Source organism: Toxotes jaculatrix, chromosome 3 (genome assembly GCF_017976425.1).
Source record: "Toxotes jaculatrix isolate fToxJac2 chromosome 3, fToxJac2.pri, whole genome shotgun sequence".
Classification (NCBI taxonomy): domain Eukaryota; kingdom Metazoa; phylum Chordata; class Actinopteri; family Toxotidae; genus Toxotes; species Toxotes jaculatrix.
The window spans coordinates 2,408,723-2,436,111 of NC_054396.1; the positions used below are offsets into that span (position 1 = coordinate 2,408,723).

A 27,389-nucleotide genomic window follows, 5' to 3' on the forward strand; every position below is an offset into this window, starting at 1 on the left:
ACACACACACACACACACACACTGTGCGATACAAACAGTCCAAGACAGGGGTCAGAAAGCTAAGCACTACAGTCTGAATTCGTGACAGTTACATTCTGTGTTTCCATTTTTAACTTTGCACAGGGGCTTCAGAATAATTTTGTCATCTGTCACCTGAAGTGAATTTGTACTTTTCCTTCAAAGTGGTGATGAGAGCTACTCATGAATTATTTATCCAGTCTTACGGCGCACTTTTCTTGGCACGGTGTGTAAATAATTGGACACTCCAATCAAAGAGAGAAGCATGTGCAAGCACACACACACACCACACGCGAACACACTCACCATGGTTTTACAGTATGTGCTTTTATATGCAAACTCAATTACACCCATGCTGTGTTGTGAATACTGAGGAAACTGTTTGCTGTAATGAATACACAGAATTAACTTTAACCTTTCTCATATTCAGAAATATATGACATGGATGTGAGAAAGGTTAAACTGAAACCACAGGGCATTTAACAGTGATGACAGTATACTGCAGAGCCCTTGAGGCTTAAGAACTCCATTTCATTTATATGGCATCAAAAATAACAGAAGCTATGTCAGGGCACTTTTCATATATTTCATATATTATACTGTTTTATAATAATCTGTTGGTTTATTGTAAAAAAAAAAAAATGTCTCTTACTTCATGGATAAAAAATCAGTTCTATCTAAGATTACAAAGAGAAATTTAAACTTGTATTTCCCATAAATGTGGCCATTGAGGGTTGAGTAATATTACATTTGTGACCTGTGTTATAGAGTTTCCAGAAAACAAGCACAACACAACATATATTGGTCCAGCTGCACAAGCTTCCTACAGCTTTCGAAATGTACAGGAGTTTTACATGAATCGATACAAACTCTGGTCTCTGAGTCTGACCAAAAGTAAACATAGAAAGTAGCTGCCTGAGATGGACATTATGATTGGACTTGTTTGAAGTGATTCATGTAAAAATGAGGTTTATTTTGAAAGATGTAGGAGGCTTACAGAGGTCGCTCTGATATATGTTGTTTTGTGTAAGTCCTTGTTTTCCTGGAATCTCTACAGTGGAGGTGGTGAGTGCAAAGTTAGCACGACCTATAGATCCACAGTGGCCACATTTAGCCAAGTCCCAAGTGGAGAAGTGCCAAGTCTTAACCTGTGGGTTTTGAACTTTTATTTTTCTGGGATACAGGAAGGTATCAGGTGGTAAGGTTCAAGTCCGGGTGAACTTATGAGTAAACTGTGGTAAATTCTGAACTAAAGCAGACTTAAAAAGCAATGAAAGATGTAAAAATGAACTGCTGTTGTTCTCCCAGGACATAGCCACCATGCAGTTCTGTGCCAACAAGCTGGACAAAAAGGATTTCTTTGGCAAGTCTGACCCTTTCCTTGTCTTCTACCGGAGCAACGAGGACGGGACGTAAGTGTGTATTCTTATTAGGTGTGTGTATTTGTTGGACTGACTGTAAATCTTCAGCTGTACAGTCCATCTGTCAGTCCCTCAGCTGAGGTGAATGTGCTGCTCCTCCGTCACTACTCATCCCTTCTTACTGAAAATCTGACAGCAGATTTCTCTGTTGGATTCAGTCCCACGAGGAGTCTGAAAGCTTTTTGCCCGTCAGTCAGGAACAGGGCTAATAGATTTTTTTTTTTGACACTGAGACAGAACGTTCTAATCTGTACTTACTGATGACTGTAGTCTTCAATATTTCAGACGCAGAGTTCAGGATCAAAACCCTCTGCGACCCTGAGCTGTTTCTGCTCTCTTATGCTGGAGATTTTATTCAGTTGACTGTTTTTCAACAGAATATCTGTATCTCTGTATGAGTTACCTTTAAAGACTCACCCAATGAGAGAGCAAAAGTATTAGACACATATCAGTAATTTAGATTTTTTTTTTTGCATTTGCTTCAGGAAGTGGAGATCAAAGCACAGTAGAAACCTGTTTGACAGATTTCCTGTGTTTTATGATCAAATGTTTTGTTGATCAATGTTTTCCTGACTTTTCATCCTGATCATGTTGAGTTGTTTGTGTGTCCAGGTTCACCATCTGCCACAAGACTGAGGTGATCAAGAACAACCTGAACCCTGTTTGGCAGCCGTTCACCATCCCTGTTCGAGCCCTTTGTAATGGAGACTATGACAGGTGAGAGGACAGAGCAGGGGTCAGAGGTTAATCAAATCAATTCAGCTTTATTTACAGCAGTTTCAGAAAATATTCAGACCCCTTATGCACACTTTATTGTGTTATAGATTTGATTTTAAATTAATTAAATTGCCATTTTTTTTGCCAATCAATCTACCTTCAATAACCCAAAAGACAAAGTGAACACGTTTTTAGAAACGATTTCAAATCATTAAATTAAACTCTGAAATTTCTTATTTACAAAAGTATTCAAACCCTTTGCTGAGACACTCCAGACTGTGGACAGGTGCATCCTGCTTGCTTTAATTATCCTTGAAGTGTGTCTAGAACTTGATTGGTTGCTTGTCTGAAGTCCACCTGCAGCAAACTGAATTGATTGGACATAGTTTAGAAAGGGACCCACCTGTGTATATAAGGCCCCACAATTCACACTGGATGTCAGGACAAAAAGCAAGCACCATGAAGTCCAAGGAACTTTCTGTAAACTCCTCTGTGAATCAGGGCAAGGGTATAAAACCGTCTCTAAAACTCAGAGTATTCACAGTAGCACAGTGGCCTATGAGTTGTGAAACCACCAGGTGAGTTGGCCAGGGCCTTCAACAAAGTAATGAACTAAGGGTCTGAATACTTCTGTAAATGGAAGATTTCAGTCTTTGATTTTTTTTTTATAAATTTACAAAAAATGTAAAAACAAATTTTCACTGTCTTTGTGGTTGACTGAGAGTAGGCTGGAGAGTAAAATGGACATTCACAAAAAAGCGAAGGGCTCTGAACTTTCTTTATAATCTGAAGCCACTGCATATCATCCAATATCACACATTTTCCTCAGAAGATGTTACAATCTGTGCAGCATAAAACACTCTCTGTTGGATAAGAAAAAAACTCCCCCAAGACCCCCTGACAAAATGTGTATAGACTGTGAAGATATGAAGATATGAAAGGCTGTACTTACAGGGTCACAGGCCTTACGCAGCTGAATATTGAAAATACTAATAATTAAAATCTCATCAGAGTAAGATAAATTCTCTAGATTCTTGTGATGAATCTACTATAAAGACTAGTAACATTGCAGACTGCTTGATATGTGTCTTGCGTTGTCAGAATATGGGTGAGGCAGCAGAGGCTGGACTCTGTGGTAGTCAGAATAATGCCAGCAGTCGGCCATGCTGTCAGTCTCAGGCCAGTGCTGGTGTTATTGAGACCAACATGGAGGCAATGCAGCAACAGTCACACAGATATCTGAACTACAGCATTTTTACAGGCTATCATAAGTCTTAACCTAAACAAAACACAATCCATGTCTTATAACCTCACTGTAAACTCAACTCCTAACGTTAAAGCAGGGCCTCGTAGAGACGAGGAGCGGCCAGAGTGAAGTCGGATGTTCTCAGATTCAGATTTCAGACTGGTTCTGATAATGATAGAACAACAGGAGTACTCACTATCACACCTACGCACACACACCTGTCCCTTGAACATGATACTAAGAATTGTGTGTATCCAAAGTCTAATATATCTCATTCATATGCATTGTTGGCCAAATTTTTACTCAACCCCACAGACACAGTCTTCCTTCTGGAAATACTCACCAGAGCTGTAGATGTGTGTGTATCTGCCCCTGGAAATAGTCCCCATAAGCACTATTTTCTTTTATTACAGTAATATTTGCTTGGGATATAACTGAGCTTCTTCTCAAATGAAAGTGTCTGTTTTTGTGCCAGTTTTGAAGATTTACATCTTAAGTAGGAACCAGTGGGCTCCAGGCAGAGTACCATAGATGGAGTATGGGAGTCAGAAAATACTGAGAGATTGACTAACACATTATTGGTTTTGGGCTTAATGGTATTCAGGCAGGGAGCGTGACATAATTCAGGTTCATAGGAGTAATAATAATAAGAATTAATGACACTAATATTTGGGGCAGTAGGTGGCCCACAGTTGCAGATCCAGACTTTAAAGCTCGGGAGGCAGATGAACCTGCAGAGAGCGACCAGAGGAGAGAAGAGAGACAAGAAAGAACAAAACTACAGGAGAGAGAAGATGTTAGTAACATGTATTAATGGGATGTGAATGAATACAGATGGGGAGGGAGATTATAAGAGAGGAACTCAGTGCATGATGGGAAGTCTCTTGGCAATCTAGGCTAATAGCTTTCCTATAGTTGAAGGAAAGCCAGAGCCAGCTCTAACTATACACTTCATCAAAGAGGAAAGTTTTTAGTCTATGTTTAAGCATGGAGAGGGTGTCTGCCTCCCAGACCCAAACTGGTAGATGAAGAGGAGCCTGAGAGCTGAAGGATCTGCCTTCCATTGGTGTCTTTCCTTTAAAATCATTTTTTCTTTCAGGCATCATGAGGTGGGTGTAATCTGACACTGCCTGCAATCTGTGTTTTGTATCTTATGTCGTTGTTAAACTCTTTAAGGTGATTATAAGACATGTAAAGACCAAGAAAAGTTTACTTCCTGGCTTAACTTTCGCTCCGTTGATCGATCTCATCCGTCTCTGAGCTGTTTCTCTTTCTCACACTCATTCTTTCTCCTCTCTGTGAATCTCACCTCCGTCTGTCTCACCTCTGCTCCCTCATCTCACCTCCCTACAGGACAGTCAAGGTGGATGTTTACGACTGGGACCGAGATGGGAGGTAAGATCTCTCACTTGCCCTTTTTTGTTCTTTGTTCTTTTTTATTTTCCTTGAGTCATTTTCAGCTCCACACTAAATCCCTCAAAATGTCAAATCTTGTTTTGTCTGACCCAAGGGGCCCTCCACCTGCCTGGCACACGCTGAATGATAAATCAAAAACAACTTGCAGGTTGCAGTTGCACTTGCTGAGTGGACAGAAGGTCAGGATGTATGAGCTCTTTGTGGGCTTAATTGGAAATTTCATGTGGGGTTTTGAGTGTGTCAGGCCGCGTGTTACTGCTTTCCATAAATTTCAGCCTGGATCCATTTGAAATTCTTGTAGTATCATTTTTTTAATCCCTGGTCCCAGTTTTCCGAATCCCTTTCCCACAATCTGCAAGACATGAGAAAACTAAAGGGTAAAGGTTTGTCTTTGCAGCGTTCTGGCAAAGTACATCAGTCTAACACTGCCATCAGGCTGTGATTCTTTTGCATGTTTGCACGGTTCTTTTTCAGCATTTGACAGGCAAGCAATCACCATCGTCGTGCCAAGGAATGAGTATTTTGATGAGTCATTGTCAGAGACTTCAGACCTCAGCTTCAAGATGGTGAATTGTGACAAAAAGAGCTACTCTCTAATCATTCTGCCAGGGAGTGCAGGATGTGTCCTTCACAAAAAGTGTTACCCAGAAGTAAAAAGAAGACTCTTCAAGTCTTTCTGTCAGAAACTGACAGACTAAAACATGACAAGTTTGGCAGTGCCAGTACTTGTGTTAGAAGACCGTTTTATTGTTGAGAAAGTAGTTCAGCTGCCAGCGACGTCTCGTCAGAGCAGAGCTGCACTGTGACAGAAATAAAGAGGGGATGGTTTGACATGAAGTTAGATGCTAAAAAATCTGTCTAAAGCAAAGTAGACTATGACTATGAGAGGTGGTCAAGGGGATGACAGTTATGGAAGTACAGTATTAGTCGTGACAGCATAGGTAATGTTACACTGTCGAGTGCAACAAAGAATGATATGTGTAAGTGTGCTGATGACATAAGATTTGAGAGAGCACAAAACCATTCTGAGAACTACTCAGTCTGCAAGTCAACATCTGAGAGTGCATAGGACAGAATTCATAAAAGCTGAATCAGATTTGAGATAATCGTGTGTGCTTGTGTCTGAGTCTGTTCTCTAAGTGTTCTCCAGCTGCTTTGGCAGCTTCTGAGAACTTGGGAGCGGTGGGATTGGTGGGAAGGCTTGAAGGACCACCATCTCACCATCAATCAGACCTTTAGGGCAGAGCTGTTAGGTGTAAGCCAGTCTTGAGTAAAATGCATTTGACAACCTGCCATGAAACTTGTCAAACAACAAAAACTGAACCCTGTGGACAGAAGTCCAAACATTATGTTGGGTGAACACCAGGCACTGCTCATCACCTGGCTAATACCATCCCTATGGTGAAGCATGGTGGAGGCAGCATCATGCTACTGACGTGCTTCTCAGTGCCAGGTAAAGAGAGACTGGTCAGAATTTAGGGAAGGATGATTGCAGCCAAACACAGAGAGGTCCTTGAAGAAAACACACGACCTGAGCCTGGTTGAACTTTCAACATGACCTGAAGCATATACAGCCAAGACACACTGGAGTGGCTTCAGGACAAGTCTCCCACTGTCTGACTGTCTTTGAGTGACCCAGCCAAAGCCCAGATTCAACCCTATAGAACATCTGTGCAGAGACCTGAAGATGACAGTTCACAGAAGCATCCAATTCACATCCAATCAGGCAGAACTTGAGGCTCTCTACATTAGGGTCAGATTTTTTTTCTTTCCTGTGTGTTCACAGGACCCACAGAGTGTCCGGTGTTCTTGTATATAACCAGTGTACATACACTTTCCTACCATCTCAAATTGAAACTGTTGCTGTGAGATGCTACGAACACAATAACCCAAACACTACTGACAAGAAATACCATGTACACACTTTTTGTCTACCCATCTTTCTTCCAGTCATGACTTTATCGGAGAGTTCACCACCAGCTACAGAGAACTGTCCAGAGGCCAAAGCCAGTTCAATGTCTACGAGGTAAAGTACAAGTGTTTCAAAGAATCAGCAAAAAAACTGAAAAGGAATCTAATTTTCTCTAAAACTCTGTTTTCCTTAATGTGTGAAGGATTTCAAAAATGAAGTGTTTTGGGGGGAACCTCCAACAGCATCGGTAGTTCCTTCACAGTGTTATGTGTTATTCATTTCAGTAATATTTTGTATTATGATAACATATTCTTGACATCCACCCACAGGAGCTCAGACATGCACTGAATGACTTCACCTTTCTGCTCAGACATCAGACTAATTTCTTGTTTCCTGTCTTCTGTGGTCAAGGTTCTGAATCCTAAAAAGAAAGGCAAGAAGAAGAAATACATCAATTCGGGGACGGTAAGGCCTGTTGGAGGGTGTTTCATCAGCCGCCATGTTTCATGGACATGACTCATAGCAGCTGTGACATTTCCGAGCAGCAAACGGATGGTGTTTGCCATGACCGCCTTTATGATCTTCCATCTCTGTCCTCTCTCTCCGGTGCTCTCTTCCTGTTTGTTATTTTCTTCTTCGCTTTTTCCCCTTTCACGCTATGTCTCTGTCTTCAAGGTCACTCTGCTGTCTTTCAAAGTGGAGTCAGAATACACGTTTGTCGACTTCATCAGAGGAGGGTAAGAGCTCAGCCTCTTATATTTTATCATTGCAGAGTGGGACCTTGAAATCACAGTAAAATCAAAGCATGCGTGATATGTAAACACAAATTAGAATACAGAAAATGCCTCCAGGTGAAATGCTGCTGCCGCACAGAGTCTCTATGGGAAGCCATTAAAGAACTCTACCAGGGTCCCTTCTTTCTGTTTTCTCCCTACTCATCTGTTTACTCCTGGCATTTTGTTCACTATTGCACTCAATTCAATAAAAAGTTACTGAAGAGAGAAAATCAAGCTATCCAAGCTAACAAGCTTACTAACGGTCATGCATACCATGGATTCCTGTCTTATAACTGTCTGCAAATAATCTCAGTTTTTGCTCTGAGAGAGAAGGTTAACTGAAAGTGGGCAGAGATCAGGTTGCCAGGCTTGTGGATGTAAAAGCTCTTTTCATTCTTCTGTAGACAGTAAAACTCATTTGATATTAAATGGTAAAAGCACCACGGTTGAGCTTCGTAAAACCAAACTGTGCTAGAACTTTTCTCAGTAGCGGCTGATAGTAAACGGCAAACAGGAAGAGCCAGTTGTGTGGTTTGGGTTTGTCCCTCATGAGGGGGGAGTTGCAACCACATAGTTGTTCAGGTGCTCTGGATGCTTTGTGAAGCACGTGGTGTGTAGACTGGGCCTGAGCGTCTGTGTGCGTATAGGTTCCATACGTTGATTGGTGCTCTAATCCAGCTCAGAGGACCATAAACATGAGGTGAGTCTCCAGGGTGTTAGTTTGTCAGAGCTGGCTCTGATGTTAAAGAACACTGAATCAGACTTTCCCTGTTATGGTGCTTTACTTGGCTGTGGTCTGTAACAATGATTCAAACAAGGAAACTATCAATGTAACAAACACAGTGCAATTAAGTACATACTCATTTGCAGATAAGGACTGTAATTGCTAATTACTCAAAGATGTCAACGACCAATTTACAGCTAATGTACTGCTTCCCACAAGGTTTATAAGATAGAGGAATTGCGAGCATATATGTTACCAATATGTGTTAACAATAATCAAGCAAAGATCTAGTTTGCAAATTTAAATTATCACACTCACCTCTGTAATTGTTAAAATTAAACTTTCAAATGCAAATTCCAAATTCTGGGTTTTTGGGAGGGGGGGGTTATAAACAATTTTGAAAAATCTGACACATGGTGGGTATTTTAAATGCAAATTCCAGTATATGAAGTCAATAAAGTATTCATTACTCTCCCAGTAGAATACTGTATTACTGCTAACTGAGTGTTATTAGAATATTGGCAGTGTGGAGAAGGGTTTGTAAAAGGATCAAGATCTTCATTTTGGGAAATAAAAGCTACGAAGCATATAAATGAACAGTGACGTGGTTGAATACAATCAGATATGTATGTTTTTTTTTCCAAAGCAAGTGTAGAGTATGTGATGTGGTCTAACATATGATTTGAATAAAATTGTGGGAGAAAGATGTAGAAAGTATTCAGTATAAGATAGTCAGATGTAAAGATGTTGAATATCAGCACAACAGGAGTTATCTCAATTCAGAAACCCTGTCATTGGACTTGAGAAGTCCACATTATTTGAACGTCAGTGCAGATCCCCTGCCTTGTGTTTTTGAAGTGACAGTAGTGAGCTGCTGATGAGTTTCACAGTCTAGCCTGAACAGCTGTAAATGGGCTCCCATCTGAAGACACTGGCACAGTCCTAACCTCTCTGTTTTGATTCATACTGATGTGCTCCATCTCCCACCAGGACACAACTCAATTTCACTGTGGCCATAGACTTCACAGCGTCCAACGGTAGGACAGCATTTAATGTCTGTGCATGCAGGAAATGTCCACACATCTGTTGTTCAGTTAAAATGCTTTTTTTCCTACAGTGTCTGTGATTGTCAGTCTCTGTCTTACACCAGTGGAATTGTACGGAACTCTGGAAGGGACATTTTTCAAAATGACTGTGCTTGCTCATGTTGGGAACTATTGGGTTTCTCTCCATAATACTGTTAGATCTTGACCTTACTCTGTAAATTGCCTTGAGATAACATATATTATAATTTGGTGCTCTATAAATAAACCTGAATTGAAATTGGACATGAATTTACTGCAGCACATAAAGTATAGCACAAAGCTCATTTCCATTCACTGTCCCTGCATGAAGGCCAGCAGTGTTTGTAAGGGTGACAAAGTAAAAAATAGTCACAGACAGCTGCAGTGACTGAAAAATTTACACCTCAAAACAAACACAGTTTAAAGTTTAAACTCTAAACTCGAAGGTCTGTACACTTCTGTGTGACTAAGCCATCTGAAAAATGTACAACGGAACATGATTTTGTCCCCACCAACACTGTGTATGAATCAATCAACAAAAGAGGAATGTAGCATGTCCCACATACTGTTCCCCATAATGCAGATAGCCCTCCACTGAGTGACTCTCAGCAGAAAGAGGAGAGATGACAGGAAATCTGGAGAGAGAGAGAGAGACATGGGAAATGAGATGCAATAAAAGATTTAGCCAGAAGTCTTACTGTCATTGCTGGTGGCAGGACACAAGTAAACATTTCACAGGACAATGCTGAACGTTTGTGACAGCATGCAAAAAAAAAAAAGAAATTATTTTATCTTTTAGTATGTATATTTAAGTATATTTATTTTTAATGATATTCTCTTGCATTTCCCTTCTGGGGCTCCATTGTTGTGTCTTGAGCTAGGATCTCTCAGAATTAAGAAAATTAAGAGCACATCTCCCTGAAAACCTGCCACTTCCCATTTCACATCTTAAGCCTGTCTCCTAGAAATTGCATTTCTAAACTGCAACAACAAATACATTTATACAAAACATAATCACCAGCTGAATTATGTTCAGAGGCAATGTGTGTTTTTGAATTGAAGTGCTACATTTATTAACAACAGCTGAGTCAAAGGGAGGTGGTTGGGCTGGAGCCCTGTTGCCTAGGTTACACAGGGCTGTGGCCTAGCTCACGTTTCCTACAAAACGTATTTGTTGCTGCAGTTGAGGTGAGTAGAAATGCCATTTCTGTATGACAGGGTCATGTCTGCTACAGAGCGCACAGCAATGAACATATGGAGAAGTGATTTTAGAATGCAAATGCACTGCTCAAGTGTGATGGGATTGAGTTGGTGCTTCTCTCTCCAGGTAACCCATCCCAGCCCACCTCACTGCACTACATGAGTCCGTACCAGATGAATGCATATGCCATGGCTCTAAAAGCTGTAGGGGAGATCATCCAGGACTATGACAGTGACAAACTCTTCCCAGCATACGGCTTCGGAGCTAAACTTCCCCCAGACGGCAAGATCTCCCACGCTTTCCCACTGGTAAGAGACACTGAGACAGACTGTTTGAGTACAAGTGCATGACATTTTGTGATAGTCAGACAATGGGGGGCTTAATTTTTTTTCACACTCAGTACTAACAGAATCTTAAATTCAACTGTTTACACATGTGTATTTGCAATAGTGCTGATGGAGAGTCCATTTCCATTTTGGACTTTCCTCAAGGCTGAAAAAAAAAAAAGCAGTCGAACACTCAAGACAAGTCAAGACAAACAGAAGTATGAGTCTACAGCAGCACCACTGATGTGAGAGACCCTTTAATATTGGACAATGACTCTGGAAAAAGCTTTTGTTAATACAACTGAAGAAACTTGAGTGCTTTCCATTCCAACTGCTCTAATAGCTTCTTTTTTTTTTAAATGAACATTACATCAAATGAGAATAATCCTTCCTCTCTGTTCCCCTCAGTTCTGCTGAGCATTTTACTCTGTTTTGTATCATTGCTTTGGTTTTCCAATACAGTCAACCACCATTTCCATTGCCATCTCAGGCTCTGGTTTTTAGTGAAAAGGTCAGATAAACCAGCACCAAACAGCTGACAAACACAGTTAGCAACTACATGGGGAGCATAGGGGAGCACTGAGCAGCTAAAGAGTCAGATATTTTTCACAAGAGGTGGTGGAGACCAAAATAGAACTACAAGGAGACTGACTGCATCTCTAATACTGTAAACTGGCTTCAGTCACTTAAACAGAACCTCATTCCAGCAATGTTTTCATTTAATAACTGTTATCATAGAGCCTTTAATAGGCCCTTTAACTGTGTCTTCTTTCTTCCCCCTAATATCAGACAGAGTAACATCAACAACTTCAGTCAATGGTTTCATGCTATTCCACTGTATAGCATGAAAACTCCACAGGGCACCTTTAGTACACAACCAACAGTGTGCATTTTTTCTTATCCTTCATCCTATATGTGCAAATATACAGTCATTACATAATATGCTGTGTAATGCCACAGTGTGCTTTGTAAAAAGCTAGAGGACTAGCATGATCTTTGAAAGGTTTGCCTCTCTACAGTCCAGACTCATACTGCAGAGCCTGCAAGGATGTTGTTTCATAAAGGTTTTAATAGTCATCAAATATGAGTAATCATAACAATTAGTATGCAAATCCTAAACTTCAACTTCAATTAACATTCAAATTAGAAAGATTATGTATCTGGATAACCTAAATTATCCCCTGCACTGCACTGAACAACACACAGCAGTTCTACTCAGGACTTGTTAAGTAAATGAAAGGAAAGGTTGCACAATCCCACAAGCTGTAGGCTTTGTGGAGTAGTCTTGTGAAGTGGATGACTGAGGCAGAGGAAAGGAACAAAAGGTGGGAGGAAGAAAACACTGAATCACGCTGCACATCAAGAGAAAAGAAGTTATCTGTTTGATGGTATGGCAGTGATGGAGAAATAATACAGATCAGACAGACAGGCAACAGCACACAGAGACACTTGGAGAATGCACTGCTTAGCTTAGCATTGTCAGTAAGCAGGATGGCAACAATAGCAATTAGCAATGCAGCAAAATTCACAAAAAAAAAAAAAAAAAGGCTTATCTTTTGATTCCAAATGACTGTCTCACTGGACAGATGCTGAAGAAGAGATGAGGAGAAAACTGGAGAGGAATATAAAAATGGAGAGTCTAAATTCAGTGCAGATCCGAGCCTGCAAGATAAGTTTAGTAGTTTTTTTTTTTTTCTAAAGATGATAATATGGCTAGAAATTTTCAGATGCGTGACATTCCTCAGGTCTTTCATTAGTGGACTGAGTTTCCCTGACCTGAAACTGTCGTTTTTAATCAGGTTTGTCAAATCCCATAATCCTCCTGGTTCCCTCCCAGTCAGAAGGCAGTGGTGGACAAGAGCATCGGCATCTGGCTTGTCTAGATTCATCACTTTGTGTAACTTTGCTCATTTCCATACGAGCAGCCGCTCAATCAGCTCGCCCAATTAGAATTCACCTTAGCGTGGCAAATCCCGCCACTGCGTCATGCTAAGGCAACTCTAATTAGAAATCTATTGTTTGGAAAGTGGTTCAAGTATGTCGAGCAATCTGGAGTTCATCAACATCATGTAAAGTTTTAGTGCTTTGTCTCATAATGTGAATCACACATAATGTGAGATCATGAGCACAGTGAGAAAATAACCTGTGCACATGTGTGCTGTTTATTCAATGACAAAGTGAGGCTGGTTTTGCACACAAAGCCTCTTCATTTTATATCACTGGTTCATGTAAAGGTCAGAATAATTCATTAACCAGCAGCACTTGTATATATTAACTCCTAATAAAGAACATATGAGCCTATGCAGTTTCGAATAGCACACATTTGCCATAAATTAAAAGTCAATGTACCTTGAAAGAGTCTCTCCTTCACAAGGGCATTAGATCAAATATTTGTCTTTCATGAGGGTGATTTGACACTTATTAACTTGGAGCTTCTGAAGCAGAACTCCTCTGCTTTAGTGCCTAATTAACACTGGCTTCTGAATCAGTTTTTGATGCTTCCATATTATGAAACGGAAACTTCTCAAGTCTCAGAGGAAACAATTAAAAAGCAATCTCAGAGAGAGACAGAAAAGCAGAACGCCTCTGAGCGTGAACCTGCCTTGGAAAAAGAGGAAATGATCGGCCAAAACAGCCACTGTATCAGTTTACTGGAAAAAGAAACACGAAGATGTATTTTAATAAACTGTCAGCTTCTTCTGGTGTTGGAAACACACTGAATGTAGCTGAACTCTGATGCAGTGGTAAATGGTTTTCATCGGGCACGCTGTTTTCACGGTGGCTAATTCTACTCTTCAGCACAGCAGCTTCTCTGCAATCTAAATGTGAGTAACATTATGCAAAGATAATCCAGCTTTTACCGTAACAGGGCAACCAGGGACCTTCACTGTGGTAAACAAACATTTAAGCCTCCCTGTTTCACTCTATGTGCTAATTCTATTGAAGTTTTGCATCTGAAGTGTCTGCACAGAGGAAAGATGCCAGCATGCAGATTAAAATTACAGGAAAATACAGTGCAGAGCAGAAATTCAGGAGCAGTTCACAGTTACATATTGTGGTACTGTGACTGTAACTCCAGGGTTGTGTTGAAAAATGAAATGGAACATCTGTTTCATGGAAAAACATTATTACTGACTGTTTCAGGAAATTCCAGATGTAAAATTTTCACATTTACACACTTTCACACTTCATTTCACACTTTCTGTTACGTTCCTTTGTACTAACTGCCAAAATAGTACACAGTCAATATTGGCACAAACAAAATCTATAGGTGGTCAATGCTTATAGTATGAGACAGTCTGTCTTTCAAGTTTTAAATAAAAATGGGCTAAATTTATTTATTTATTTTTTTTTTTTTGTGATCCCTTGTGGGAGGAAGCCTCACAGAAAAAAAAATAAGAAAGGTTAAAGATAAGATGAAAATGTTGCGTGAGGCCCAGTGTTTAGCAAGTATCAAAGGACCTCACTTTATACATTCAGCCAAATAATCAGCGATGATTAGTCCTCCCTCGTGCGCTCAGACAGAGCAGGAAGGGAATTTTATAGATGGCACGACTTCATGCACAATCAATAGAAAGATGAGATTAGACACAAATTCTCACTGGTCTATAATTTGCTTCCCTTTCTGTCTGAAAGTCAGTGAGACCTCTGCAAACTAATGAATAAGCTGGCCCATTATATTTATTAAATCCATGTATGTATGAATGATTGGATGTTATTTGCCTGATGGACCCTGTAAGAAGTACCAGTGCATTTTCTGTGGATATCAAATGGATTAAATTAAATTAAGAAGTAATACATAAAAGCAAGAGAACATCCGTATTGTTCTGATCAGGTAGAGTTCTTTATTCTTCAGAAACACAGACTTAAGTGTGTTTTTCGAATAAGCCCTCAGTTTTTTAAATTGGTTATCAGCAACGGATAATTGACCTTGGCTGGGTTGAAAATGTATTGTGAGGATGAGAGAATGAATGTGTAGTTCACAGTGAAGCAGAGACAGTTTTTCAAGGAGTTAAAAGAAGCTGATTTGTTAGAAATAAGAAGGTTTATGTCAATTATCCATCCGTTTTTAAGATGAAGAATGGGATCTTTCTCCCTGTTGATGTATCTTTCCTTTCACTGAAAAAAAGGAGATGAAAGGGCTTTGCACAGGTTTGACACATTTGACTGATCCTTAGTCTCAAGGGCTGACAAGTCCAGGCAGAACAAAGCAGTGTCAGAGTGATCAGATTCAGAGGTGTCACGTGTGAAAATCCACACGTAATTCAAGCTATTTGAACATGTGTGAAAAATATATCCTTGATTCAGTCAGTGGCCACTTTGTTTGGTACAGCTGTTTGATAATGTAAGTATCTAATCAGCTAATAATGTTGCAGGGACTCGGTGCATAAAGGCTTAGAGACACAGCCAAAAGGTTCAGATGTTTAGATAAAACATCCCAATTAGGAAGAATTTCTTTCTAACCTCTTTCTTACCTCATGGCATTAACACGTGACCTGTATCTGGATAAGGAAGTGGCTGGTGTTAATGCAGGTGTACATACTTGCAGAATGCAGCTTGATTCATATGTGATCTGATGGTGGAGGTGGTCTGGCTCGTGTCGTGATCAGATCTTGTCCAGGTGTGACCCCTTTTTTAAGAGAAAGGTCTGCCCAAAAATCTGAAACCTCATACTCACGTAAGCAAGTATGAGTAAGTAAGTACCTCAGCCCTGTCTCTCAACCCCACCAAATTAATTTGATTAGTAGTAGGAAATTAGTATTTGAAGATATTTTTATCCTAATAATAAAATATATTTATGTGACAGACTGGAGAGCATCTGCACATTTGGAGCTTTTAAAGGAGCTGATGATTTTGCCTCTTCCAGCTCAAAGTCCTGGCCTGTAGCATCTGTAGGAACAATATCCAGTTTCCTTTTTCTAATTCTTTTCCTGGCTCACAGAGAGACACAAGAAGAAACATGTTAAAGACAAAAGCAACAGCAATATAAACTTTAATTAACTTTGAGTTTAAAATCTTTCCTCATCAGACTATTGATGTTTTTTCATATTAGTTTACTGTTGTTACTGTGCATTGATAATAAAATGAGATTTAGCTAATCTTTGGTCTTAGATAACTGTGTCCCTGAAACCTTTATAAATCAGCATGTCACTGTCTCTTCAAGTCTCAGTTGCCTTCTTTAATGCAGCATCTCTACATTTCATTAGCTTCCACAGATTTTTATTAAACCAGGATAGATTATTTTTATTTTCAGATATTATCTTCCATCCATCCATCCATCCATCCATTTTCTATACCGCTTATTCACTCTCAGTCCCATTAATGACTTTGTCCACTCACTTTCCAGCTGGTCTGATGCATTGATTGTCTTATTTGGAGTGAAGGCAAGTTAAAAGCAGCTCTGTTGTAGCTTTATCCGGCTTTACTAAATAACAAGGGGCTCGCTGGGTAGAAAATCACAGGGGTCTTTCTTTTGGGAATTATTTGGCATTTATTTGTTATTTGTACTTTTTATAATTGCCTAGCATTGGCTAATTTACACTTCTACTATCAACCTGTTAATAGTCGCACATCAATAAAACATTGCTTTATTTTATTTTATGCCATCATCCACCATTACATCTCCAATAAGAATAAAGAACTTTTTAACATATAAAGTTCCTAAAGACCCATCAGCTAAAAAAAAAAAGAAGCTCTTTAACTGGTGAAGGTTCTTTGTAGACCACAAAGCCCTTTGAAGAGCCATTTCCGAACCTCCACTTTTCTGTGTGTGAACTGTGAAACCTTGAATGATGTATTCAGTGTGAACAAGACCAATGCAATGATCTGTGGATTATTAGTTAAAATAGATTGTTCATTTTTGTAACTTCTGTCAAGATCTGATCATATTTTAAGACATATTTATATATTAAAGCAGTTCATTTCAAATGGCTCACTCACTTTTTCTTGCCACTGTACATTTATGAGGCATAATGAGGCAGAAGTTGCATTCAGCACCTTTGTTAGACCAAGGATACACGTGTTGTGTGTTGGTGAGAAGCATTTGGCATTCTGTTTACATGGAGGGATGGTACCTTTTCAAATGGTGCCTTTTTAAATCTGTTGTGTTTCCTGTCTGCATATCTTGCCACAGATAACACTGTTTTTTACCCATCTTGTGCTTACACGTCAGCTATGTAAGCCTATCACTGTAATGTGATGGAGTGATTGTGCAGATAAAAGTTGGTCATCAGGCCTGCTGAATACACAGACTTTCATCCCCAAAAGAATCAACTGGCCTGTGCAAGTTATGCCTACTGTTTCTTAATTAGCTACTCTTTTTTTAATTTAGCCAGTTTTAAAGTTAAAACATTGGTCATTCAAAATCTATGCTGGAGTGTAATTGTTTCCCAAGTATGATGTATAAAGGGATGTAAAGAATTAAATAATGAAAATGTCTCAGAGGTTTCTGAGCTCTTTGTCCTACATAGCTTAGGTCTTCAAACTTAATGTTAAACAGTGATTGAATGGCAGTATAAAAGTGTTTTAGATGAGGGGCAGGAGCAATGGCACATTTTGCTGTGTGTACTAACAAATGCAGAGCCCGAGATTTAAAAAACAAAAAGGCTGATGAACAGATAAGACAAGATAAAAAAATCCTTATTGGTTTCCTTCCAATAGATTCAGTGTTTTCTCTCTTGCAGAGCTCAAACACAGAGAACCCAAACTGTGTGGGGATCGATGGTGTACTAGAGGCATATTTCCAGAGCCTGCGAACGGTTCAGCTTTATGGCCCAACCAACTTTGCTCCTGTCATCAACCAGGTGGCTCGGTGAGACACACACACACACACACTGCTGTGTTAACGGGCTGTGCTGTACCTATTGTAATTGCAATTTAGTTTTCTTCCTTCCTTCTCACCAAGATACCAGATCCTTTGTGTATTAGATTGAGATGTCTAGACCTCTTAATACCTCAAAAAAATTAACTATAAAGCATTCCACAGAACGTGTCTATAGTTGCAGAGGTGACATCAATGAAATTCAGTGCTAAACTATGAAGCAAAACCTATACCATAGGTTTGTATGGTGGTACCTATAGCATAGGCACCATTAAGCCACTTGCGTCGATGGTAAATGGACTGCACTTGTATGATTGCACATAGTGTCTTTCTACCGTAGAGGTTTACAGAGTGCTTTACAATTTAGCCTCCCTTTTACCCATTCACACACACGCACACACCAATGACGATGGCACTGCCATGAAAAGACGCTGGCCTTCGCATCAGGAGCAACTTCATGTCAAGCATGTTCTCACAATGCAGAAGTGTGCGATGGAAACTGGTCCTCATTCAGATAGCAGGGTAAACACACAGACATCCACCTCTGCACAGATGCATATTACACACAATACATGCACAAACACAGGCACACATACAGTATACACACACTCAGATAGTTTCATACATGCATAAAATCTGCAAATTTCCATGTGTTTCATATGCATGTGTTACTTATCCTGCACCTTCATGGGAAGCCAGCTGTTTAGGTTCAGTATGCATATCATGAATACAAACAGACGATATCTGAGGTGACTTGATGGCAACGAGCAGGAGACGTAGAGCCATGACAGAAACTGTCTTTTATCTCTGTCTCTGTAGAGAGACATATTCTGATTTTAATAATGATAATTAAAGCATTGTATTAGTGACAGGTTGGAATAAAATAACATCACCATCAAGGATTAGCTTTTGATTCACAGTGTGAACATCTTATTGAATGCACAACTAATGGAGCAGGTAGTTAAAAGATTCATACAGACAATGTGTTTGTTGTAGCCGACTGAGATCTGCCATCTTGTTTTCATGGGGTGTTGGAGAAGATCAATAAATACTCATACCACTGCCTTCTACCATCACATTGACCTTAGATTTGGAGCTGGCTGAGACTTCTAAGCTGCCTGATATGCATGTGATTTGTCCTCCAGCTAAAGCAGACACAGATACACACTCACACACACTTTCAGAAGACTATTTGCTTTTTCAGAACAGTTTCCCCCAAAACTTTAAAGCTTATAACTGGCTTTGTGAGTCCACAACATGCATTCACTCAGAAATACCACCCACGTATTAATGAGGACATAACTGGCTCAGGTCTGGCTTAGGCCTCAAGACCATTTCAGCCAAGACGTATATAGTGCTGTCTGACGGCTCAGTGTCTAATTACAGTAATGCAGGTTATGTAGTGTTTGTAGACTGGAGAGTTATGGCTTATGGATCAAAGTATACAAAGTATACAGATAAAAATAGTAGCTTTGTGTTACATGGACAGAGTTTGTGTTAATCAATGTACATCTCAGTAACAGATGACATCTCCTTCATCCATCCAGTGTTTCAGGAATAGCACAGGTACAGAGTTATTCAAAGAATTACAAAGAACCACAGTGTCATTGTAAAGTTTAATGACCACATGGTCTGTAAATGAGTGATCCCTTTAGATCACCTGCACAGAGATCCTGTGGTTTTAATGCTGGAGGCTTAGAATTCTTAAATGACAACACTGTAATAAATGTAAGGTGCCAGTTTTGTTTTACAGTCCACAACTTCACTCTTTGGCTCCATTTATGTGCAAATAAGCAACTGTTTGCTAATGCATTAACTTCACTACTAACTTCTAAGTGAAGATAAGTCCTAAAGTCGGAATAAACTGGAATTATCTTTGAGGTTTAGACAACTTGAGCTAATGGGTTAGGAATTAGGGAAAGACTGTTATTGTCAAGTTTAAGCAAGTCTTATTAAAGGAAACTGTCACTGACTGTTGCTTGGAGTCAGGACAGGACAAATGCTGCTGACAGGCACAGTGTCTCTTCACACAGAGACAACTTGCTTGAGAAGAGGAATGCATTATGTATATAGTGCTGTCTGATGGAATGCAACCATAACGGTATGTCCTTCAGTTGTAGGATGTGACTCATGAGGGGATGAAAATCAGATCAGGACAGTTGAGTCAGACCAGCCCAACAATCCCCACCTGCAGATACATCACCACCCATACTGGCCATGTCAGACTACTAAGAATTATGTAGTTAGTAAACAGAGATTTCTTAATTAATGATGATCATTTGTAAAACCATACAATGCTTTATAATAGTAATAATATAATGATGTTAGTTTGAGGTTATAATTGGTTTAAGCATGTCCTCAAAAACTACCATATGACCATATTACAGTGTAATATGGTATGTTTTTCATGGTTAACTCTCTCTGTACTAACTACACTTATTACTATCGGTATGAGATTAGAATTCAAATAGGACAGTACAGTGGTAAATACATCACCAACATAATTCATTTTAGAGGCTTCTCTTCTTTCTAAGTCTGAGATAATAAACACTGACAAAATGCTTTGAGTATTCTGTATAATTAGCATTAGAATTTCTGATGAAACCAGAACAGAAAACAGAGCAATCTAAACCTAGATCATTTTAGGTTTTACTACTTTGGCTGTAAAAGCTTGACTAGACTTTCTGAATCCACTTTGCTGGTCCTAGATGCATTAACTAGTTACTTTGACGCATTTGGTGCCTCTATTTTTAGATTAAATTCTTTTCCCTGAACATTTAAGCCACTCCTTTACATTTTTTTTGTTTTGTTATTCATGTAAAAAAGAGTCAGCTACAGTCCCACTGCTCAACGTTAAAACTGTTCTCTAAGTTACTTCCACACAAATGGAGACAGGTAATCAAATATCATCTACTACTTAGCATTGTGACTAACAGGGAAACCACTTGGTGTTCCCGAAGGGCACTCTACCCTTGCTCAGTAGCCCTCCTTTTAGGGGTGAAGGGTTTCCAGGTGCCAAGGGTCTCCCCTGAAATCTGAATGAACCCCATTAATTCCCCCACTACCAGAGAAGAAAGGTTCATAGGTTGTTGGCTTGGTTGTTGGATTGGAAAACAAGTCTACTGGGTACAGGCCCAGGGTTCCCAGGAAAAGAGCTTTGATATGAAGTGTTGCTAAAATTTCTTGTTGGAAAGTTGATTAAAAATGATTACAAAGAGATGCAAAACAAACACAAAGAGATGAAAAGAAAAAACACTGGCCCTGTTCAGACCTGGCATTAACATGGGTCTTGGGTGACCCTACAGGTGTGTGCACCAAAGACACATTGAGGACACATTTAACATCACTCAGACCACATTCAGAAGTGGTCTGGGGCACATATGGCCACACTTTTTTGGAGTTTGAATACAAATGTGTCCTTGGCCACATTGAAGGACCGCCTACCCAACAGACATCCTCTGTGTACGTGGATGTACGTACTCATTTGTCCACAAATGCAAGTCGTGCAAATCGTGTAAAGCTAGCTTTGTCCACAGCGTCTGAAAATTTTTAAACACCCATAGAGATCTATTACAAGTGTGTCAAACATCTTTGGCAATTTGATTTGCCTGGAACACAACAAGCAATAGACTCAGTCTGTGTTGTTTTGATCTCCTCTTCTCCAGAATGACCACAAAGTGACTCAGTACAACCTTGAGAAGGAAGAAAGACCAAAAAAGACACACCGACCAGAAAGAGACACAAACTGACCACAAAGAGACACAAAACAGCCTCAAAAAGTTTCCCTCTGGGTGTCTTGCTCTAGTAGAATGTGATAGGGTCCTGTGGCCTATTTTTTCATAATCTGTCCAGGTCTATAGGTTATTTGTTGTTGCAAAGAGCAGCTATTGATGTTGTTTAATATTAGAGTATTTAAAGTTTTATATTTTGCGCTGCATTATTATGTTGAGTAAACAATATCAGTAATGTAAAGTTAATTGTCCTCATTTATCACTGCTGTGTACAAACAGAAATGTTTGTAAGCCATGTGTGGCATCATTTCTAAGCAAAGTGTGGGATTCACCGATTTGTACTCATGCTTGAGAATGTGCATAAATTTACACATCAGCACACGAACAGCACCTTGTGTTAGAAATGCTCTAATGAAATACCATCAACCAAAAGTGGAGGCACTTTAGTTAAACCAGTTAAATAATATAAAAGGCAGCACTGAGGTATTATAACTTGTGTAAAATGGCACTTGCATTGCTGGAGGATCTGGCACAAGCTACATTACGTATGTAGCGAGAACGCATTTTCAAGGATCGTGCATATTTTTTTGCTAAGAGCAACCCTTGACTTATTAGTAGAATTCATCTTTTAAGGCATATTTTATTGTATCTCTGCAACCAACTGTCCCCGGTGTTAGAAAGGGAGGTGAAACGCACCAATGCAGTTCTAGTACATGCTCAAGTTCTCTCCACCCTGGGATTTTTGGCCGCTGGAATGTTCCAACGGGAGATAGTGGATCCATTTGACATTTCACAAGCAACCATGAGCTGAATATTGCCTGCGGTCCTTCATGGCATTATTTTAAACATTACATTTTCCTTACAGTGCTGTGCAATAAGCCAGAGTGAAAATAGATTTCCATATCTGGATTTCCCACTGTCATTGGAGCAATTGACTGCACCCACATTGCAATAAAGCTAATTTCATTAACTGTTCTTCATTTGGATGAAGCAGGATTCACCACAGCTCCAACCTGCAAAATGCAAGCAATTTTTTTTTTTATTTTATCTTTTTTGTCAAGCCATTTTCTGAGGGTTCCAAAAAGTACTGCTTTTTTGTTGTTGCCCCACTCTGGTCCTCCCATTCAAAAGTTGCCCCTGCCGGCTTTGTCTTTTCTTTTACTGATTTCTTTTGTCTTTGAGCCTTTTGTTTTAGTATCTAACATTTAACAGTGGATTCAGTTGCTCGATAAAGTATTTCAACCATATGTGTCACAAATTGAATGAACTATTACTTTCTGATTATTTTCTGAACATCTTCACACCCACAGTGTCAATGCTTCAGTGATTCAGTCACATAAATAGAGAGGAATAACTTAACAAAGCAGCACATATCGTACTATAAGCTCCTTTTACAAACAAATTAAATTTTACCAATAAAAGCAGAGCCGGCGTTAAGTTAAATGGATTTTGGCTGGTTATTACCTGCTATTGTATTTTTAGCTCCCATATGAAGCAATAATATCCTGTCCCAGTTGAGTGTGTTTGTGGTTGGATAATCAAATGGAGTGTAGCAGTGCTGTGTTGTTCATCTGTGGGCTCAAGAGCTTCAAAACACATACCCATCCATTCAGAGAGACAGAGAGAACATAAAACTTTATTTCCTCTCTCCCTGCCCTCGCACTTTCTTTCTTTCTTTTTTGTTTTTTTTTCATGTCTCCAGATATTTTTGGCATGTGAGTGATCATCAGATGCACTTCTCTTCTTCTGTTCACTTTTTTCTTCTTTTGCTTTTTGACTTCTTCCCTCTATACCTTCACCACTGTCCTCTGTACTCTACCTCTTCCTCCCCCACATCCTTGTTGTCTTTCCCACCCTAACATTTCCTGTTGTCTCCCATCTGCTGTCCCTGTTCTTCGTCTTCATTTTTTTAATAATCTCTCCATTTTTCTCCTCTTGATCCAGCACTTCCTCACGCTGCTCCTCTTCCTTGTCCTCATCCTTCCTGTCCTCTTCCACCTATTCATCCACCTCTACTCTGCTGTTGTCATCCATGTGGGAGGTTTAGAGTAGTGATGAAAACAAAGAGAGAGGAGGAGGAGGTGGAAGATGCATGGTGTCATCCATATGCACAGAAATATACACAGCCAAATGCAACTACCTGGAACAACAATCATAATATTACAGCCAGTGAAAGACACACTGGTTCTTCAATACCTTTAATTCTGACACACAGTCAGAATTAAAGGTATTGCTGTTGAGTCCCGTGGTGAGGTCTATGAAGACTGAGAATCAAAGTCTACAACTTATGGTACAGAACCTGTAAAAGCCCCTTTAGGAACTTTCACATATTTTTGTGTTTTGATTCAGTTTCACACACCTGTGTATGTCAGCTGCATACTGTGATACCTGAGAGGGTTAGAGCCAGAAATGTTCATGGTGTCATACCAGCTGCTGATATACTCTCTTTGTTTATAATTTACTAATGATTGATTATTACTGAGTCCAAGCCAGGTTTGTGGTGGAAAGATGAGTAAGCATGAGTTTAAGTAAGTCAAATCTGAAGTCGATTGATTTGTGACTCACATGCCTCTGAAGTGAACGTCTCTGGTGCTCTCCAAATGCTTTATAGTTAAAGTATAAATGAGAAAGAGAATAAAACCAGAGAACAGACGTTCGACTACACATCAGAGAAGGTGACGTGTCTATAGGACCTTCACTCAGTGAGGGACAGTATGACGTGCACTCCATCTCTGTGTGTGAGTACACTTAACAGCTTATCATTAAAGGTATATCATCCATTCATTTTGCAATGTAAATTAATAGAGTCCCCTTGTAGAGACTGTAGCTTCACCAGCGTGAAATATCTTTAAAACGTAACTATTCCCAACTATGTGCTTAAATTAAGGTATGGTGGTCTTTACAGGTCTGTGTGTCTCAAACCACCTTTCAAATGTCCGAGGATTCACTCTGACCACTCATTCTGAGTTCAAACTACTTAGTTAAATCTTATCTGGTTGGATAGTTTAGGGCCCTATACTGTCATATACATGAGTGGATCCAACCAGACTTGCCATCAGCTCTGATCTCGTCTGGGGAGAGATGAAGCGTGAACTGTGAGGGTAAAATAAAATTAATTGCTGCCCTTTTTGACCTCAGCTGCTTATTAATTGGTAGAGCATTATTCCGCTTCCTGTGTTGCTATACTCTCTGCATTTTGAGTTGGGTCGATTCTGATCAGGTCTGACTGTCCTAGGAAGAACTTTGAGAGGTGTTTATTTCTGCACATCAGTTCCAGCTCCGTGGTGGTGGAATGAGCTCAGTCAGGACAGCAGAGTCAGTGCCCATCTTCTGCAGTGGCCCACCTTTTCAAATTACATCTCAATGCTTGTTAGCACTAACTTACATCTTATCAAAAAATAAATAAATACATACATTCTAATACTTTCAGTGCTGTAGCACATTTTTAATCGTTTCTTTAAAGGGGACAATTGGCTTTGGACAAAAGAATTTGATAAATGAATCTAACAATACTGCTCAACTACTCTGAGACCACGAGAACTGTGATTGGTCAGCTTCAGTTGCCTGTGTTTCCTCCAGTGCCATAGCCCGGGAATTAATATCAGTCCAAAGAAGGTGGAGTCATTTCATAATCAGTATTATAACCTTTAATTAAACTTTACGGTTTCAGTTACACTCTTCACTCTTACCCTGTTTTCTTTAACCTGTCTTCACATTTCAGAGTCAAAATTCAATCATCGGCTTTGCTGTCAAGAGATGTTTTGAAATGCTCAGCTTTCAGGCATGCATCAGTATGATGTTCAACTGCTAAATGCTAATTCCTGTGACTGGCTTCAGCAGTAGCATTAACACCCTTTTGCTTGGCGACATTAGCAGCTGGCAGTGTCCCTCTGTCCACTTTAACCATAGCTCATGTTGCACTGCTTTCTCCATGGTTTTTCTCCATGTTTCTGTGAAGATAGACAAATTAGTAGTTTTTCATCCAGTACATTCATTTTACATTGCAAATGGTCAAACACAACCTTAAGTATCTAAGTAATCTGTACACATGCCTGTAGTGTTGCAGTGGTGCTATTATCAGCAGGTTAAATCCAGCACTGATTCATGAATTAATTCCTGTGCCAGGGGCATCTTCAACAGAACCAACCACCACTTCTGCATTTAGAGGCAGGTGACACAAATTTGTTTATGAAATCCATGTGTTGTGAACATTCATATTGTCCACATTTACATTTTTTACCCCATTAGGGAGAAATAACACAAAAAAGACAGTGGCTCTGTGGATAAGTGAAGCAACAGAAGCTTCTGCAGACTTCATTTCATTTTGAGACAGAACAAACTGCTGTAGCAGCACAATTTGTTTCCCACTTCCATTGTTTCACCTGTTGAAACACTTTCCCATTATTCTGCAGAGAGAGAGAGAGTGAGAGAGCAGGGGAGCAGGGGGTTGGAAGAGGAAGATGGGGGAGGAAAAAAGATGGAGACACAATAGGGACAGATGAGATAGGCAGGAGGAATCCAGCAGACAGAAAGACAGTTTGCCATTTTGCCTGCTCTCAGCCTCAGGCCAGACTGAGGGAGTGAGCCAATCAAACAGTGAGTCAGACAGCAGGTCTCCCTTCTCCCTGCTGGGATCTTAGCATTACCTGTGACAAACACACACTCACACACTCACACTCACCAGTGTAGAACAAAAATACTCTATTATGCAATACTGTTTTAAGTGGACTATTTTTCGAGAAGTCTGCTCTGGCACAGAAGATTTCTTCATCCTCTCTTACACATACATCAACTTAACAGATTTTCTGTGGGAATTATCAGGTAAAGCCATCACAATCAAGAACCTTTAAGAGGTAAAAATTCACTCAGAGATACCTCTGTGCAAGTTCTCATTCATCCAGGTCATAGTTATCCTATCCTTTGACGGCAACTGAACTTCTTTTTTGAAGCTTGAAGATATTGAGCCTCCCATCTGAGAAGCTTCTTCAGTTCAAACATTTAAACCCATTTCTTCCCCGCCTAGTGGGCTGTCCCCTGAGAGCAATCAAAACCACCTTGGCAGAGCCATCCACACCTTTGAGCAGCACCTTGCTAGAAGTAGGGGCTTCCTCTAGTGGACTCGTTAGCACCTGAGGGGGTGCCATAGCTAGTCGCTGAAACTAAGCATCATGTGAGTCATTAGAGTCATGTTAGTGTCACAATCCACTGCAAACCACCCACAAACAGAGGGGTCTTAAACCAGCTCCTCTGTTCAGTGATGGATGTTCTACTTTGACATAGATGGCCTCCTTAACTCCTCTCTCAAAACATCTATGTTCTCGGTCCAAAATATGAACATCATTGTCCTCAAAGGAGTGTCCATTCTCCTTAAGAGTTGTCAGGTGTCATCCACATATCTGAACCAATGGGCTGGAGAGGGACCCTTGAAGGAGTACAGAGTTTTGCTCTCCGCTTCCTCCGCAATAGGTGACAGAGGGGAACCCATGGCGCAGCCATGTTTCTGTCTGTAGAAGCATCCACTATATTTGGAATAGGTTGTGGTGGGGCAGAGGTCTAATGAGGTGCAGATCTGGTCCAGGGTGAGCTTGGTATGGTTGTTTAGGGAGTGCTCTTCCACAGGCCTTTTTCTGACTGTTTTCACTGCCTCACCTGTATGTATACAGGTAAACAGTGAAATGTCTTCAAATGAGACATAGTTAGAGATAGTTTCATCTGAAATGTTCAAATAAGATATTCAAATAAGGAAAAATGTCCTTTTAAACATAGTTACACTAATGTTGTATTTAGACTGACATTAGCACTGCATGATCGAATGTAGGCCTTTTATTCATGTCCATCAGACCACTGCATTGTTACAGCAGAGGTGTTGATGCACAGGGCTCACGGGGTCATAAGTCAAAAAAGTTGAACCTGGCTCAACTTTGGCAGCAACACAGACCAACCTCACCTGGCAGCACATTCTGTTGGCCTATCGAGTTCGTGCACAGTCCTGAGACAGCAGAGATTGAGCCAGAGTG

At 40.0% G+C, this 27,389-nt stretch overlaps 1 protein-coding gene across 3 annotated transcripts in view; it reads left to right on the plus strand.

The window, feature by feature from the left end:
- The window catches only part of LOC121179841 (copine-9-like), a 129,176-nt gene that overhangs the window by 89,827 nt on the left and 11,960 nt on the right, over positions 1-27,389 (plus strand). For 2 of the 3 annotated variants that reach the window (XM_041034909.1, XM_041034910.1), the window contains exons 9-17: positions 1,327-1,430; positions 2,052-2,156; positions 4,756-4,797; positions 6,769-6,844; positions 7,142-7,195; positions 7,406-7,467; positions 9,221-9,267; positions 10,622-10,803; positions 17,505-17,632. In XM_041034909.1, the coding sequence (XP_040890843.1) occupies positions 1,327-1,430; positions 2,052-2,156; positions 4,756-4,797; positions 6,769-6,844; positions 7,142-7,195; positions 7,406-7,467; positions 9,221-9,267; positions 10,622-10,803; positions 17,505-17,632 (800 nt within the window). Of the gene's footprint in view, positions 1-1,326; positions 1,431-2,051; positions 2,157-4,755; positions 4,798-6,732; positions 6,845-7,141; positions 7,196-7,405; positions 7,468-9,220; positions 9,268-10,621; positions 10,804-17,504; positions 17,633-27,389 lie in introns of all 3 variants that reach the window. The other variant, XM_041034908.1, reaches the window with a different exon arrangement.